We start from the raw sequence: 14,474 nt of genomic DNA on the forward strand, positions 1-14,474 counted from the left end.
ATACATTGGACCTTATTAATTCCTTGCCTGCTTTCCCTGAAGTGAATGGAGGTGGTTTGGATGTCGGTCTGTTGGGCCAAATCTCTCTTCCAGTGAAGTCAATGAGAGTTTTAACATAAGCTTAAATGGAAACAAAATAAGCCCTATTGTTAGAAAACTGCCCTAATAATAAATCTGGCCAAAATAATCCCTAGTGTAACCCTGTTGAGGTCTGTGGAGTTACACCAGGGATGCATACTGGTGCGATGTGTGGAGAGGAGTTAGGAGAACCTGAACATTGTAGCAAAGTGCTTCTGCTGGGTATCCACGGTACTCGGTCTCAATTCTCCATCTGAAGGTGTAAAAGCAACAGGCAAATGAAGACAAAGCATCCTGCACTTACAGGTGCGTGCACATACCGTTCCTGGTCAGGTGGCCTTCCCAAAGATGACTCCGCTGGTTTTGGAGGAGTTACTCCAAATTTGTACCTGTATAACTGAAATCATAATTAATCTATTCATGGGTTAATAAAATCTTTAAGAACAAAGTGCATATTTAAACAGAAGAAATATGCAGGCATGCAAACACAGGATTCATATGTGAAAGCGCGAGGGAGGCTGGATTTCTGGAGCACAGAGTAACAAGGTGGTGTGGAGGATGCCGGCTGTAGCAGACAGGGCTCATGCCCCAGGCTGCTGCTGGCCACATGGCCTCTGCCAGGCTTCCCTGTTAGATGAAATGTAATAAATTGATGAGTATACCTAGTCCTTGCAGCACGTCGGCTTGTTCCCTTGTGCTGTACTGACATTAAATGCACAATCTGGTGACTGAAACAGGTAAGTACTGTCAGTCACTCTCATCCCTGGTGTAACTCCGCTGGTACAGAGTCACACTGGGTTGGTGGCTCTCCTCACCGAGTTCGATAGCTGAGAGAAGCTGCAGAGCTGGAATTAAACTCCAGTTACAAACTCTTATCTCCGTTCTCTGTTCACCAAACTGCCTGCTCCTTCGCCTCATCGGCTGTGATCAGCATTTGCTTCAGTCTTTTGATGCTTAAAAAAGAAATGACTCCTGTAAACATTTTCGAGGGGATTGGTTTTTGTTTTCATCTGATTTGCTCTCCCTTGAAGCTCTGCCAGGCAGGATGGCTGTCAGCTTCGCGCGCAGGCACGACTGCGTTGCGTATTGCCGCAGTCGCTGTGACCATGCCTGCCTGTCAGAGCCGGGCACCGGGACAGGCGGGCCGAGCAGGGACGTTGTGATTTCACTCTGCTGCACTATGGCATGCATTCAAAGGCTAAAGTAGCTGCTTTTTCATCTGCTGAGGACCACATAAAGCAAAACCTGAAAGGAGTCCTGCACATGGATGCTGGGAAGCTGTTATGCAGCATTTGCAGCGTTCCTCTTGCTCAGACTGAGAAGGGATCAGTTGGCAAGCCCTGGAAACTGAGATTTGCACCGTAAAGCTGAAACGCTGAAGGAATCCTGGTCCAAAGGGCAGGCTCCCGTTCCGCCTCCCTCCTAATGGAGTGCAGATGCCACCAGTGCTGCAGGTAATCCGTTTAGATCTGGTAGAAGCTTTTGCAGCAGCAAATCTCTCTTGAGAAAGCGGACAGTGAAAACCAGGGACTCTTTTTAACCTTTTTGGTGTCATACTGTGTTATGCTAACAAGTTGTACTGGTGCGATTTACACCAAAGGCTGCAGGTTTGGCATTTGGGGAACGTGGTGTGCCTTCCAGGAGACTGCTGCCTGAATTCTGCTGTTGCGAAAGTGACATACAATTTAACGGACAAATTTGCTAGTGGAACTCCATGGGAACCAGTAGATGACAATAGAGGGAAACTGAGTCCTCTGCTTGTGCGGAGGTTGTCTGGGAGGGAATGAGGGCTGAATTTGGGCCAGTAGTACTTAACACTTGTGTTGAATGAGGGAAAAAATTCAATGACCGCTTTTTAATCTTGCAGAGGGAAAAAAAAAAAAAAAATCGAAGAATGGATTTGTAACCAGTTCCAAACGTATTTCCTCTTCTGCTCATATCCAGTTATATTCTGTTTGCAGATGCGAGGGTTAAAGCGGGGGCCTGCTTCTGCTTTCAATTAAATCAAAGGATGTTTTGGCCTTGACTTCACTGGGACCAGAATCAAACCCATGACCATGGTATTGTATTTAAGAATGAATCTCTTGCAGTCACATAAAAAAGCCAGGTTCAGCTTTCAGTACCTCATCAGAGTCCAACAGTTAATGGTTTTCTTATTATTTAAAAGTTTTTGCCAAGCCTAATTTTGTAAGCGAGCGTCCTCTGTGCAGCAGGTGCATTGCTGTCTCCTTCCTGGGGGCCAGTTCCCTCTCCGTAGCCCCCTGACAGGGGCTCCCGCTTTTTTTGGGAATGTGGCAGCGGAGCCAGGCTCTTCCCAGCGGACACATCGGCGGGTCGCTTCCTCTGTGTCCCAGCTCGCGTCCGGCTGCAGTAACAAAAAACCTACTGGAAATTCCTCTTCGGTTCTGCCAACGGCGCAGGCTCACCAGCAAAAACTATTACATAAGTCTTCCTACTTGATGTGAATTTAAGGGCTTTGGTGTCTGTTTTCCCTTCAAAATAGCTTTTTAACAAGTCGTTCTTGACGTGTTCATTTCTTTAAGTGAACAGGCAGGAAAAATATGTTGGGTACAGCTTAATCAAAGGTAAGAATAAACAGGAGCATCACTCATTCATCATTTTAAGTGTGGTAACAAAAATACGGACAGAGAGAACTGGATGCAACTTCCCAATCACATACATGCTTGTATTATAACCAGTTGCAGTCCGTCTGTAGCTCTCTACAATGTCTCTGTGCCAGAGTGAGCGGTGGTGTGAGCCGTACCGGAGGCGTACAGTAGTGTAATTGCAGCAGCGATACATTCTGTGAGTGGGCAAAATCAGTGTAGTTTACTCACTGGAGGACAGAAGGAAAAGCAAATAGAGGAAGAATGTAAGATAAGCTGGTTTTTTCCATATTCTCATTCTCAGCAACAGAAGAGCTTTACTAGTTTAGCCAATGGGCATACCAGCCAACAGCCCAAGCAGCGTGGGCAGTTTCTTTTAGGCAGAAAGCTAAGGTATCCCTACCCAGAGAGGTTGGTACCGTTCCTGGTCGCAGCAGGTGGCGAGTGTCCTGGCACAGCGGGGGCTGGCATGGCACCGAGGTCTCCTGGGGCTCCTGCTCATCCCACACCGGGCTGTGCTGCAGAGGCCCCAGCGGCCCCAGTCTGGGAGCTTTTTCCTGTGGATCTGGAAATAAAAGAATCATAGGAAAAAGCCGCTCAGCTTTTGTATGCCTGGGATCAGAAGGAAAGGGCTGTGGCTCATAAATATTCTATCTGTTTGCACGAGCAGCAGGTACCAAAGTGAGTGTGTTAGCTGTCCCCATTTAGACTTTTTAAAAGGTTGTGCAGCCCTTGAGTATCCGTCCCTCTTTCTCCTGCTGTGTGCTGAAACGTACTGGTTTCACAGCACCCACACATGCAAAGGATGCGGAGGGCCAGGCTCGCACCCTGAAAGGTAAATGAGTTACATTTGAAATTTTCCCTGCCTTCACTGAATCCCGGTAGGAGTTTCGCTCTTGACTTCAATGAGCAAGGATTTAACCCATTTGTATTAAAATAAAACTAGTATCTGCATGTTTTCCAACCTCCCAGCATGCCCAGTTGTACAAGGGTGATGTTAGTGGAAGTAATGTCTGGATCTAGTCAGATTTGAAAATCTTAGTAAAAGTCCCGCGCTGGGTCCCACTTGGAGCTGCAGGGAGCAGGTGAGCAGCAGGAGAGCTGGTGTTTAGTCCAGCCCTGTTCTCGTCGGGGCCCTCACAGCACCACGACTGAGGGAGAAGGGGTGGTTAAGGGAATAGCAAGAAAAGGCTTGTATAGGCAGGAACGTTTTATTTGAATTGTGCATCTTCTTAGGTATTAACAACTTAATTCTGTTGAGTGCCCGCAGCTCCCACAGAGTTTGAACTGAAATGCAGTTCTTGCAGGATCGGGGACCTTTGTGAAACTGGGCAGCGCTTTGGAAAACTAAGATGCTAGTGTAGGAGTTTGTTTTAAATTAAAGAACTTTTGTTCCTCCGTTGATTTTTCATGGCCAAAATTTAGTGTAAATCCTGTTGAGAAAACATGAAAGGCCAAGAACCATTGCAGGGCTCAAATCAGAGCAGCAGCAACAATGGCATAGTAAAAATAGGATACTTTTAGCAACATAAATTTGTATTAATATTTTTAATCTTCAACCACTTAAACAAAAGTTCAGTTAGAATGAAATAAAAGACACAAGAAGAGCAAAAGTAACCTGAGCTGCATACTGGAAAAAATTACAGTATTGGAAATCCAGCTAACATCTGCTTCTTTAACTTCAAATGTTAAGTCCACAATTTAAAATGAGGAGAGGAATTCCCAAATAGATAGGTATTTCCTACAGCGTATGACTTTCTGTGCAGTTACCTGGACTTTGTCATATTTCACTGAAAGGATATTTAGCTCCTACCGCTAACAAGTCCTGTGTTTTGAGGGTTCATGTTATATTGTAATATTATTTGGTTACTTTTATTAAAAATATGCAAGTCAGACAGACTCTGCCCTTCGCACTCTCCCCGGGTGGTTGCTGCCTGTTGGGAATAGGGGTGGCAGAACTGGCCTGTCTGGAACTGCAGTAACTGCAGCATCTCCTTGCGCTGGGCTGCCCTCCATCATGTGCATCTGCGTCTGCCCACCAAGGCCAAGGCCTCTCTTCTGGTCCTGGGTACTCCAGAGCAGCTCGGCCACACGCAGTGAATGCAAACGGTACGGTTACGCCTCAAAAAGTAACGGGAGGCTGTTTGTCGCCGTCCCTGTTACAAAGGGTGAACAAGCCATGTCTGTGGCGCCTAGGGAACTTTTAATGGAGAAATGCAAATTGCACCTGTATTTCAAAGTTACATTTTTTCCTTGTTAAGCACAGCAAATGCATTTCGTGACTGACAGCTTAAATAAATGTGGTGGGATGCTGATCTGCGTAGCGAATGAGTGCCGTTCTGTCTGTGTGTGTCTACTTATCCTGCCTATAAATGTGGTTATACGCCGAATGCAATGAAAGGATTTGTAATATAGCAATTAACATACTAGAAGCTGTTTGTTTAGTCAAGTCTTTTTATAGCTGTTAAAATAACACACTAGAATATACAAACGCTACTTTTATAAGGCAAAATAAAATCATTAGCCTGACGGAGGGCTGGATCCTGCCACCGTTACTCGTGGCTAAGCAGCGCTTTGCTCCCGAGCTGTCGACTGCCCGCGAGACGGGCGGCAGAAGCCAGGCCCCAGGGAGCAAACGTGCTGCTGATTAATTTGGGATGAGTGGCCAGTGCTGATGGGCCTCATCCCAGCATCCCAAAGAGGTGAAGGGTTTAGGGTTAATACCCTTGTAAACCTGGTGGGAATGAAAAGCCTGGAAAGGAAAGCTCATGTGAGCCTCGATTCCCTTGGTCGCTGGTCTGCTCATTGTTAGTGTTTGCCCACTCCTCCTCCTCCTCCCTCAGACCTGATGGGATGCTTGGCCACACGGATGCAGGACCAGCGTGGCTCTTGACTAGCAAGAGAACTTTTTAATGCAGGAAAAGACACTGGCTTCTCTACCTGGGATTAGTGTTTCTGATTTCTTTTCTTAACTGCTGATTTATATATAGGCAATACTGTCTCTACAAATTGAAAAGTGTCATGTATCAAAATATAAAAATACATACATATTTCCATGAAATTATATATCAAAGGCACCCGCCAAAGTGTCTTAAGTGTGGAGATGGGCTGTTAGCAACAGGCAGAAGAGAAAGAGCTGTAGGATCTCTTATCCTTACCATGAATGCTTTGTGGTATTTCAGAAATAATCGGTAATTTCCATTTCAGCGGATTTTGTTACCTGTTGCTCCAGTGGACTTCAATTGATAGTAACAGAGAACTGAAAACATAATTGTCCATGCCTTTGTTTTGACATAAATCCATTACATATCTAATTTTGCTTTTTAGTGATGGTATAAAAAGAAGAAAAAAAAACTCCTTGCAGAACTTCCTAAGAATGATTCTGCATGGTAGATGATAATGTTCTTTACGGATTATTGACTTTTAAAAATACATGTTGATATTATATAGACTAGCTCTGATCTATTGCAAAAATAGATATTCTAGTCTGAACAGCAAAATATGAAGTATTAAATCTGGGTAATAGATCCTGCGGTTCCTTCAGGTGCTTAATAGTTAATGAGTGTAATATCCTTCAAAATCACTGCAAAGTGAGCATATGGCTCAAAAAACTCCTATGGCATCCTAGGATCAGCATTGGAAGGCAGGAAGAGGAGGTTATAGGAATTGGAGGTGGATAAACCCATTACCTTGTGAGTTACCTCCTCCGTCCCTCTGCTGAGATCAGACCGTACTACCTGGTGCTCTTTTCTTGTTAAAAATTGAGTGTGTTGTTTTGGGGTCACAGGCTTTAGTATCTCCATGTGGTTCTCACAGGTCGGTGTTGTCCTTGCCCATCTGTGGTTGCTCACTCGTGCCATCAGGATTGAAGGGTCAGGGGCTGAGCGGTGCCTCCGTGGGGCCAGGCAGTGCCTGTGGGACGCTGGCGTCTGAGGCTGCCCTGCTGAAAGGCGGGTGCTCGCCCTGGGCTTGTAGGGGTGGTGGGAGAAGGAGTCGGTGGTCGGGGTGGCTCCAGCGGAGCGGGACCTGCCCAATGCTGCAGGCATGGTGCCTGCACTCCATTTGGGGCTGGAAGCTGGTTCCTGATCTGGACTTACCTGTGCCAGAAACCCCCTTTGGGGCACCCCTCTGTGTCTTCAGGCACATGAACTGGTCCCAAAGCACGCGTGGCTGCTTGGATTTCAGAGTTTGTGGAGCAGCAGTTTATACCCCCAATTTATGACTTGGACTCTCCCCCACATACGCTTTTTCCCATCGCTGTACAAATAAAAGATTTAAAAGATGCTTACAATAAAATCCTCCCCAGCTCAGACACCCTCTGAGCCAAGCGTACGCCTGAAGCAATCCGAGGTGGTCAAGATGCTATCTTTGATGGGAATGGAAACCGTGGTGGAGCCGTAAGGACAAAGCCCGCAGTGTTTCTGCACTGTCCTGCAGCCAGGCCGGGAGTGCACAGAGCTGCGCTGGGGTTTTCCTGTGTCGGGAAAAGGGCTTAAAATCACCAGTCGGGTAACAGGGTGTGAAGGTACAGTATAACCATACAACAGACTTTTGTTTATGGACTTTCACACTAATTATAGCTGAAGTTTTAAATTGAGGCAGATCAGAAAACCTACTGCAGCCAGATGCAACCTTTAGCCACGTTCCTGGCTGTATAGGGCATGAGGGAGCCTGCGTCCTGGCAGAGACAACGTTTTAGCGGCTCTCCCTCAAAACTGCTGTCAGGCCAGGAGGCAGAAGACACCCCGTTGCTGCTCAGCTGGGTTAGCCCCATGATCCTCTGGCCAGCTCTGCCCGCTTTTTGGACGGGTTGGGTTTTTTAAGATACACCCCCGGGGAAAGCAGCTGCAGGTGCTTTCTCCATTACGGTTTGCTTTGCTGGGAACCTGTGGACAAACCCAGTTGGTTTTACAGTAAAAATAATGGAAATGCAAAAAACACTGCTGTAAAGATGCCCGCCCCGGACCCTGCTGCTGCGGCTGGGATGTGGCAGGGTTGGGCAGGGTGCTGCTGCTCCAGCGGCTTCCCGCTGTTCTGTCCCAGCAGTTACTTTTTGGTGCTGGGACAAGGAGCAGCCTTACAACAGACACGGTGTGGGCAGCAGTGCCAGGCACAGCGTGAGGCGCTCAGTCTCTCAAGCACCTCTGCTCCAATTCACAGCATTTTTTTCCCTTCCAAGCAGATAACAGTATCTATCCTACCCACCTTGAGCAAATACTTGAGAGATAGCAGCACTGTTTGTGCTCAGCGGCAGTGATGGACTCTGCTCGCACACCTGGAAGGCTTTGCTAACATGTCCCGCGGGGCAGGTTCAGGTCATGCTCGGTGTCCCGGCTCCAAACAACCCTCTTCCTCCTCTCTGCGGCATTTCCCGCAACTGCCGCCACCTCATCCAGCTCCACGGCAAGGCCCAACAGCCAGGCACAACTGAGATCCACCATGTACAACACAGGGAGAGCTGCAGAGCTGGCGTGGGCTTTGGTTAGTGGAGCAGGAGGTGCATGGAGGGACAGCAGACAGCAGCACCGAGTGGAGCACAGACCCCCATGCTTGCAGGACTCACAGACAGGCATTTCTCTCTTCCTCCCCTCTCCTCCCATAAAAATGAGGAGAGAGACACATGTTAATGACAGTTTGCTGAAATGTGCGCTCCCTGCTGATTTGACATTGGGCAGAAAAAGTGTCTACAGAATCAATTTTTAATAAGTGTAAACAACTAAATTATGAATGACAAAAAATATCACTGAACAGTTAAATATTAATCACGTAATTACTTAAATTAATACTTTCAGTGCAATGTTGTGATAGAGAGTTTTACTTATGCGGTGTCGCGGGGCTGGCTGGGTGCGTGGGGGGACGGGACCCCAGCAGCCCCCGGCGGCGGGGCTCGGGAGCGGAGGGCTCTGCTGGGTGTGCCACAATACTGGGTGCTCCTCTTGGATGGAGCCTCTGGAACCAGATTGATTACGAAAGAACTTCAGTTTCCTCTTCAAAAAGAGAGCTGTCAAGAAAATGGCTAAACTGGCCTCAAACCAGAAGGCAACCCCTCCTCACCCCAGAAACTGCCCCAAAGTGCCGTTAACCCCCCAGCAGCGGGGTGTGATGTGCAGAGCCATGGCTGGGCCCAGTGATGGTCTCGGGAAGAGGGAGGGTGCTGCAGAGGGAGCTGGGGTGCAGAAAGCCCTGGCTGCTTACAAGATGGAGCTGGGTGAGTTTCTGAAAGCGGCGGTGTGCCACGGGGCTGGGGGCTGGAGTTACCGCCCTGCAGGACCCTACCTCCACAGGGCTGCGGGGACCCTGCGTGGTGGAAACTTGGTGGCAAGTGTTGGGGGGGTGCGGGTATCGGCAGCCGTCTGTAGGTGCTTGCACACAGCTTCCTCCCCTGCCCAAGAAGCTAAGAAAAGAATTTACTGGCGCTCTTGTCCTTGTGGGTTGGCTGGCTGCATTGTTTGTTTTTAATCTAATAAAAGGAGATCTTAATATCATAGTAAAATCGGTACAAAGCTAGAAACTTGCCCCTTGGCGTTTTGGCGAAACATTATTGAAAATGTAAAAGCCTTTAGCAGAAACAACAGAAGCACAAAGAAATTGTAGAAATAGGATCAACAGGTTGCGTTCTGGATGTTGGGAAAAGCAGGGAAGAGCATCCAGCCGGGGCTCGAGGTGCCAGCGAGAGCCACTAAGCTGGAGGCCGGACACCAGCCCCGTGGTGGCTCTGCTCCACAGGGATACGGTGCGGCAGTGGCTGGGAGCAGGAGCCCTGCGGGGGCCAGGGTGGGCAGCACTGCAGGCGGTGGCCGGGTGGCTGGGGACAGTACATTGCCGGGAGGGCAGGAGCAACGGAGGAGGAGAAACGTGCACTGGGGAGAAGGTGGTGTGAACATAGCGGGACCTGGCCAGGGAGGCGGAGGTAACTGGAAAGGCACGCTTGCCGTCCTTAGGCTTGCAACTGCTTGGGTTGATCTGGGCTCAGACTGCTCCCTGAATGGAAATTAAATCCTGGACAGAAATTTTAAGAGTGATTTTAAATTGGAAAGTGAAGCATCTGTTGCAAAAGGTGGGAACGCTGAAGAAGTGTTCATTGCTCAGACTCACCCATCGCTGTGAGATCCAAGTGCGGCTCTTTTGCCCCCATCTCTGTTTTCCAGTGCCTTCCACCTCTTCACAAACATCACGGAAGCACCATTCCCATGTGCCATGAGCAAGTGGCTCCTGAAAACGCCATTAACCAACTTGTCCAGCAGTACAGTACTGGGCACCATGACTGCTCATAAAGCCCACCATTTTTGGGGTGACTTCTGCCCAGTCTGAGAGCTGCAGCGACACAGCTTTAACTCTCGTCTCATGGCGGGGTGCTGGAGGGAGCAGCTTCCTGAGGCCACCAGCCGGACTCATACCTAATTTCTGATTGAACATCAACAAGTTCGTACAGTGAAAACCATTCCCATCCCCTTGGACTTGCTGACTTGCTGGCTCTCTGACAGCCTGCGTATTTTTCTTCCATGCTTCTGCGTGCTGCATTTTGTTCTGGCCACCCAAGACCCATCCACTGAGCACATCGGGTCCCGGTGGGGCTTGTGGAGCTGCCCATGGTCACCATGCTCTTTTTCCATTGGCTTCACACACGACGAGTCACCCCATCAGGCGAATTTTCCTTTGGAAGCTGCCATTTGAGTTCCCTTTGTGCTCTCGCAGTGTTGCATGTTCTGATGGCCTTTCTACAGGTACGGTTTACGGTGGTGAGAAAGGAGAGGCAGGAACACTTCCCGCACGCAGCGTTACAACATGCTGCAGTGAAGTTGGTTCTTGGAACATAGCAGCCCCCTAAAACGTCAAATAAATCCTTAAACTATTCATCACTCTGTTTTTGGGGTGGCAGTTAAGTCTTTCAACACTCCGCAAGTTTCTTTCCCCAGCAGTAATTTCGCTGGTGAAGAAATACAGCTCAGGGCACTCCACAAAGGCCTCAAAATTCATGTTTTGTTTTCATTACCAAAAAAATGCTTCACTACATTAAAGAGCAGCCCATTAAAATTTTGTACCCTGTCTTCCCTGCGCCCTGTCGTTGTTGGCAGACCTTCCCCCATACGCGCGGCAGAGCCCAACAGCAGCATTGCATTCGCAGAGAAAGGGCAGCAGAGGGGAGGAGGTTTATGCCACAGCCCAGATTGTTTCGGTGTAAAATCCCAGACGTTTCAATAGCCACGCTGATTCACTCGATAAATGCACCCCACTGAACCTTAAGCTGCTCTATCGGTGTTCCCTCTGCTTTCGGTCTAACCCAGCACAGCACACCGGCTCACGTGCATGTCTAAGGAAACAAATTAACTCTCTGGTTCCTGGAATAAAATTTGACATGGGTACAAAGCAATACATTTAACCGTCTCGGGCAAATAGCCCTAAAATAACAACATAAAAGAAAATAATGAATTACTGGAGGCTTACCGAACCTTAGGATTGTACAAATTAAATGCTGCAGCGTGAACCGGATGGTGCTTTCCGATACCGTTGAAAAGCTAGAGGTTGAAGAAAAGCAGTAAACTTGCCATAATTAGGGTTTCGGGGAGCATTTGGTTATTCTTGTAAGTAAATCCGACTAGTGAATGCTGACACGGACACAAGAGCAGGCAGTAAAACCTGGAGCTCGCTTAAGAGGGCAGAAAGGTTTTCAGCTGAATTCAGTGGGGGCTTGCTAAGTCCAGTTTTATTTAATATCTCCACAGTTAATTTAGAAATAAACAGCACGTTAATTGAATCCGCAACTACATTAGCAAGTCAGAAGATCAGGCCGAGGTGCAGCTGTGGGGAGCAGATCTGGCCACAATGGCTGAACCCACCACCCCACGCAAGCGCCACGGGGCCGGGAGCGGGGAGCCATCCTGCCCATCCCGCCGCCGTCCCCCCGCTCCCCAGACAGAAGGCTCAGGGCGGGGATGCTGGAAGGAGGGAGGCCGCGAGGCTGCGGCATTGGCCAGCAGTGCTGGCTGTGGCCTTTGGCGGGGTTTGGTAAGCTTTGGGGAAAGCCCTGCCCTGGTCACAGCGAGGGACACTGGGGAAATGCAGAGCCCAGGCGAAGGGACGGCTCGGCAGTGAAATCCAGCAGGCTGTGGGATAGTCTCTCTGGGAAATGGAGGAGTCCTCACTGGCAGGGTTATTTAAGACTCGACTTTGAAACACGAGACACTCTGCAGTTGGGAACAATGCTGCACTGTCAGAGAGATGGACTCAATTACTTAATAGGCCGTTGCTGTCTGTCTCCTGCGATTTTCCTTTCAAGAACATATATTCAGCTGGGTTATTTCTCATGGGAAGACAAAGCGTTGTGAGAGAAGCCAGGCGTTCGGAGGGGAGAGGCGGGAGGAACAGCAGCCAGGCAGATGCCTGGTTTGCTTTCTGCAGAGCGTGCTCCTCAGCACATGGAGAAAGCTGGAGTCGTGTGGCTGATGTGGGATTTTGGTCCAGTAACCTGCTGATCCCCAAGTCTCATAGGTTTCTCTTCCTTTTCTTTGCTCACGGAAGATTTGCACGTTGCTTTCTTCTGCCAGACTATGATCCCCAGGACTACTGGTGGTGGGACTGTGGTCCCACAGGCAGCGCTGCAGATGCTCCATAGGCCATTGGTTGCTGGTTCGACAAAAATTCAGCCTTGGTTTGCCACTTACCCAGCACTGACAGGTCCATACAGCTCATCTTGATGTATGGGCAGCCTCTCCTCTGGCATGGGAAGGCTTTGGTGGCATTTGATTAGAATGACAGCCAAGCGGGAGGAAAAACTCGCGGCCAGGAACCCACCTCCAAGTAATGGTTCGGGTCTTCGCCAGCAGGACAGGGTGCACGGGGGTGTGTAACGGAGCCGGTGACACGTGTACACACCAAAATTACTCTGCCAGCCGCAGGGTGAGCGTTTCATAGGCACTTTCCTAGTTGGGTCACGGGCCTAATTCTGTCCCTGCTGGTGTGCGTGCCTGCGCTGCATGTGCACACGCGTGTCGTGAGTGTGCAAGCGCACACACGTGTCTAAGCCATCTACCTTTGCACACCTGTTTGCCACCAAATTAAGAGACTGCGTTACCTTACGCACATCAAAGTGATGCACCTAAATCGGCTGGATGTTCTTAAGCCCTGAGGGTGTGATGAGATTTTGTCTCTTTTGCCCATTTCTTTTTCTTTTCTTTTTTTTCAGAATAAGTCGTCTGTTTAATGGCACAGAGCCTATTGTCTTGGACAGTTTAAAACAACATTATTTCATTGATCGAGATGGTGAAATTTTCAGATATATATTAAGCTTCTTAAGGACATCTAAGCTACTGCTCCCAGATGACTTTAAGGTAAGGAAAGCTATAGTCTGCAATCCATTTTTTCCTCCCATTCTGTCATTTGTTTCGGTGCAGGTTGGTTTGTGCGCTTGGCCTAAACACACTTAACTAAACGTTGCTGTTTATTGTTGGGGTTTTTAGCACTTGTGTATTACACTAGGGATGCTATTATTTAATAAATGGACCAATGGTTGTCATGGATACCATAAAAAGTTAAACGACGAAGCTTACGGCTAAATCAGTTTTTCTAAACTAATTGTATTTTCTCACATTTTTAGCTTATTTATCAGGGTATAACAACAATTAAGAAGGAGCATCAGCATTTAGCACTTACCAGGGTTTAGTGCTCAGAATCTGAAAGAAATGTTTTAAATTTGATACTTAGAGGACTTAAAATGTATACATCTTTTTCTGGTTGGTATAAAAAAGAAACACCCTTAAACAAGCCCACGAGGATTTGTTTTAGGTATAACCGATGCAGATGCTTTGATTTCAGGAAGTAATCTTTTAGACAATTTAGGAATGTCAAAACATTCTTGGGAGATGGAATTTACTGAGGGCTTTTTAAGGAGCAATACATGTTTTCTATGAAATAATGGCGCTGGTTGTTGCTTTGCAAATCCTGATTGTTTAAAGGCTCTCCTCCTAGCCTTGTTTATTTGGCTTTGCACTTACGAAACTTGCAACATTGTCATCCTTATGTATGAAAATTAGAAGACAAAAGTGTCCAAACTGTGCATGACAAGATTCAACAAAAGCACTAACTCCAAGATGAAATGATGAATAAATGGGGATGGCAACGGGGATCTGCTCAGAGTTAGAGGATGCGGAGTGTTGGAGCGTGGAGAGGAGAGTTCCCGTGCCGTGCAGCGAGATCTCACTTGGCGTGTCGGACTAGGTGGGCAAGATAATTTGGCCAGTCAGTACTGAGTCAGCCTAGATTTGTGGTTGCCGTGGTGGCGTTAGCTTTGGAGTACAGCTGTCCTCATGCTGCAAACCGCTCCTCAGCCATTCTTGCTCGAGTTACGAGTATTTGACCTCGGCACGGGAAGTTTGCAGCTAATGCTGAGCAGACGCACTGTGCATCGGGAGCACAGATCCAGTCGCAAAGCAGGGAGAAGTTCTGGCATTCATGGGTGGTTTTGGAGCTCCAGCCCAGGTCTCCAGCCCTGAGCACTGGTCTTTCTGGTGAGCAGTGAGCAGGTCGGGGAGCCTGGCCTGCGGGTCAGGGTGCCGTGAAGCACGGCGAGACCAGAGCACTAAGGGGTGGATGCAAGAAAAGCTTTTTACAGAGCAATGAGAGAGAGCGCACGGATAGGAGTGAATCACAGAATGGTGGGGGTGGGGGTTGGAAGGGACCTCTGGAGACAATCTAGTCCAACCCCTTGGACAGGAACACACCCAGGTGGGTTTGGAACATCTCCAGAGCAGCAGACTCCATAGCCTCTCCGGGCAGCGTGTGCCAGGGCTCTGG

The 14,474-nt window shown here is 48.3% G+C and overlaps 1 protein-coding gene across 2 annotated transcripts in view; it reads left to right on the plus strand.

Annotated features, from left to right (window-relative positions):
• The window catches only part of KCTD15 (potassium channel tetramerization domain containing 15), a 45,197-nt gene that overhangs the window by 15,375 nt on the left and 15,348 nt on the right, over positions 1-14,474 (plus strand). For both annotated transcript variants that reach the window (XM_054197618.1, XM_054197617.1), the window contains exon 3: positions 12,868-13,012. In XM_054197618.1, the coding sequence (XP_054053593.1) occupies positions 12,868-13,012 (145 nt within the window). The remainder of the gene's footprint in view (positions 1-12,867; positions 13,013-14,474) is intronic.

Source organism: Rissa tridactyla, chromosome 4 (genome assembly GCF_028500815.1).
Source record: "Rissa tridactyla isolate bRisTri1 chromosome 4, bRisTri1.patW.cur.20221130, whole genome shotgun sequence".
Lineage (NCBI taxonomy): Eukaryota > Metazoa > Chordata > Aves > Charadriiformes > Laridae > Rissa > Rissa tridactyla.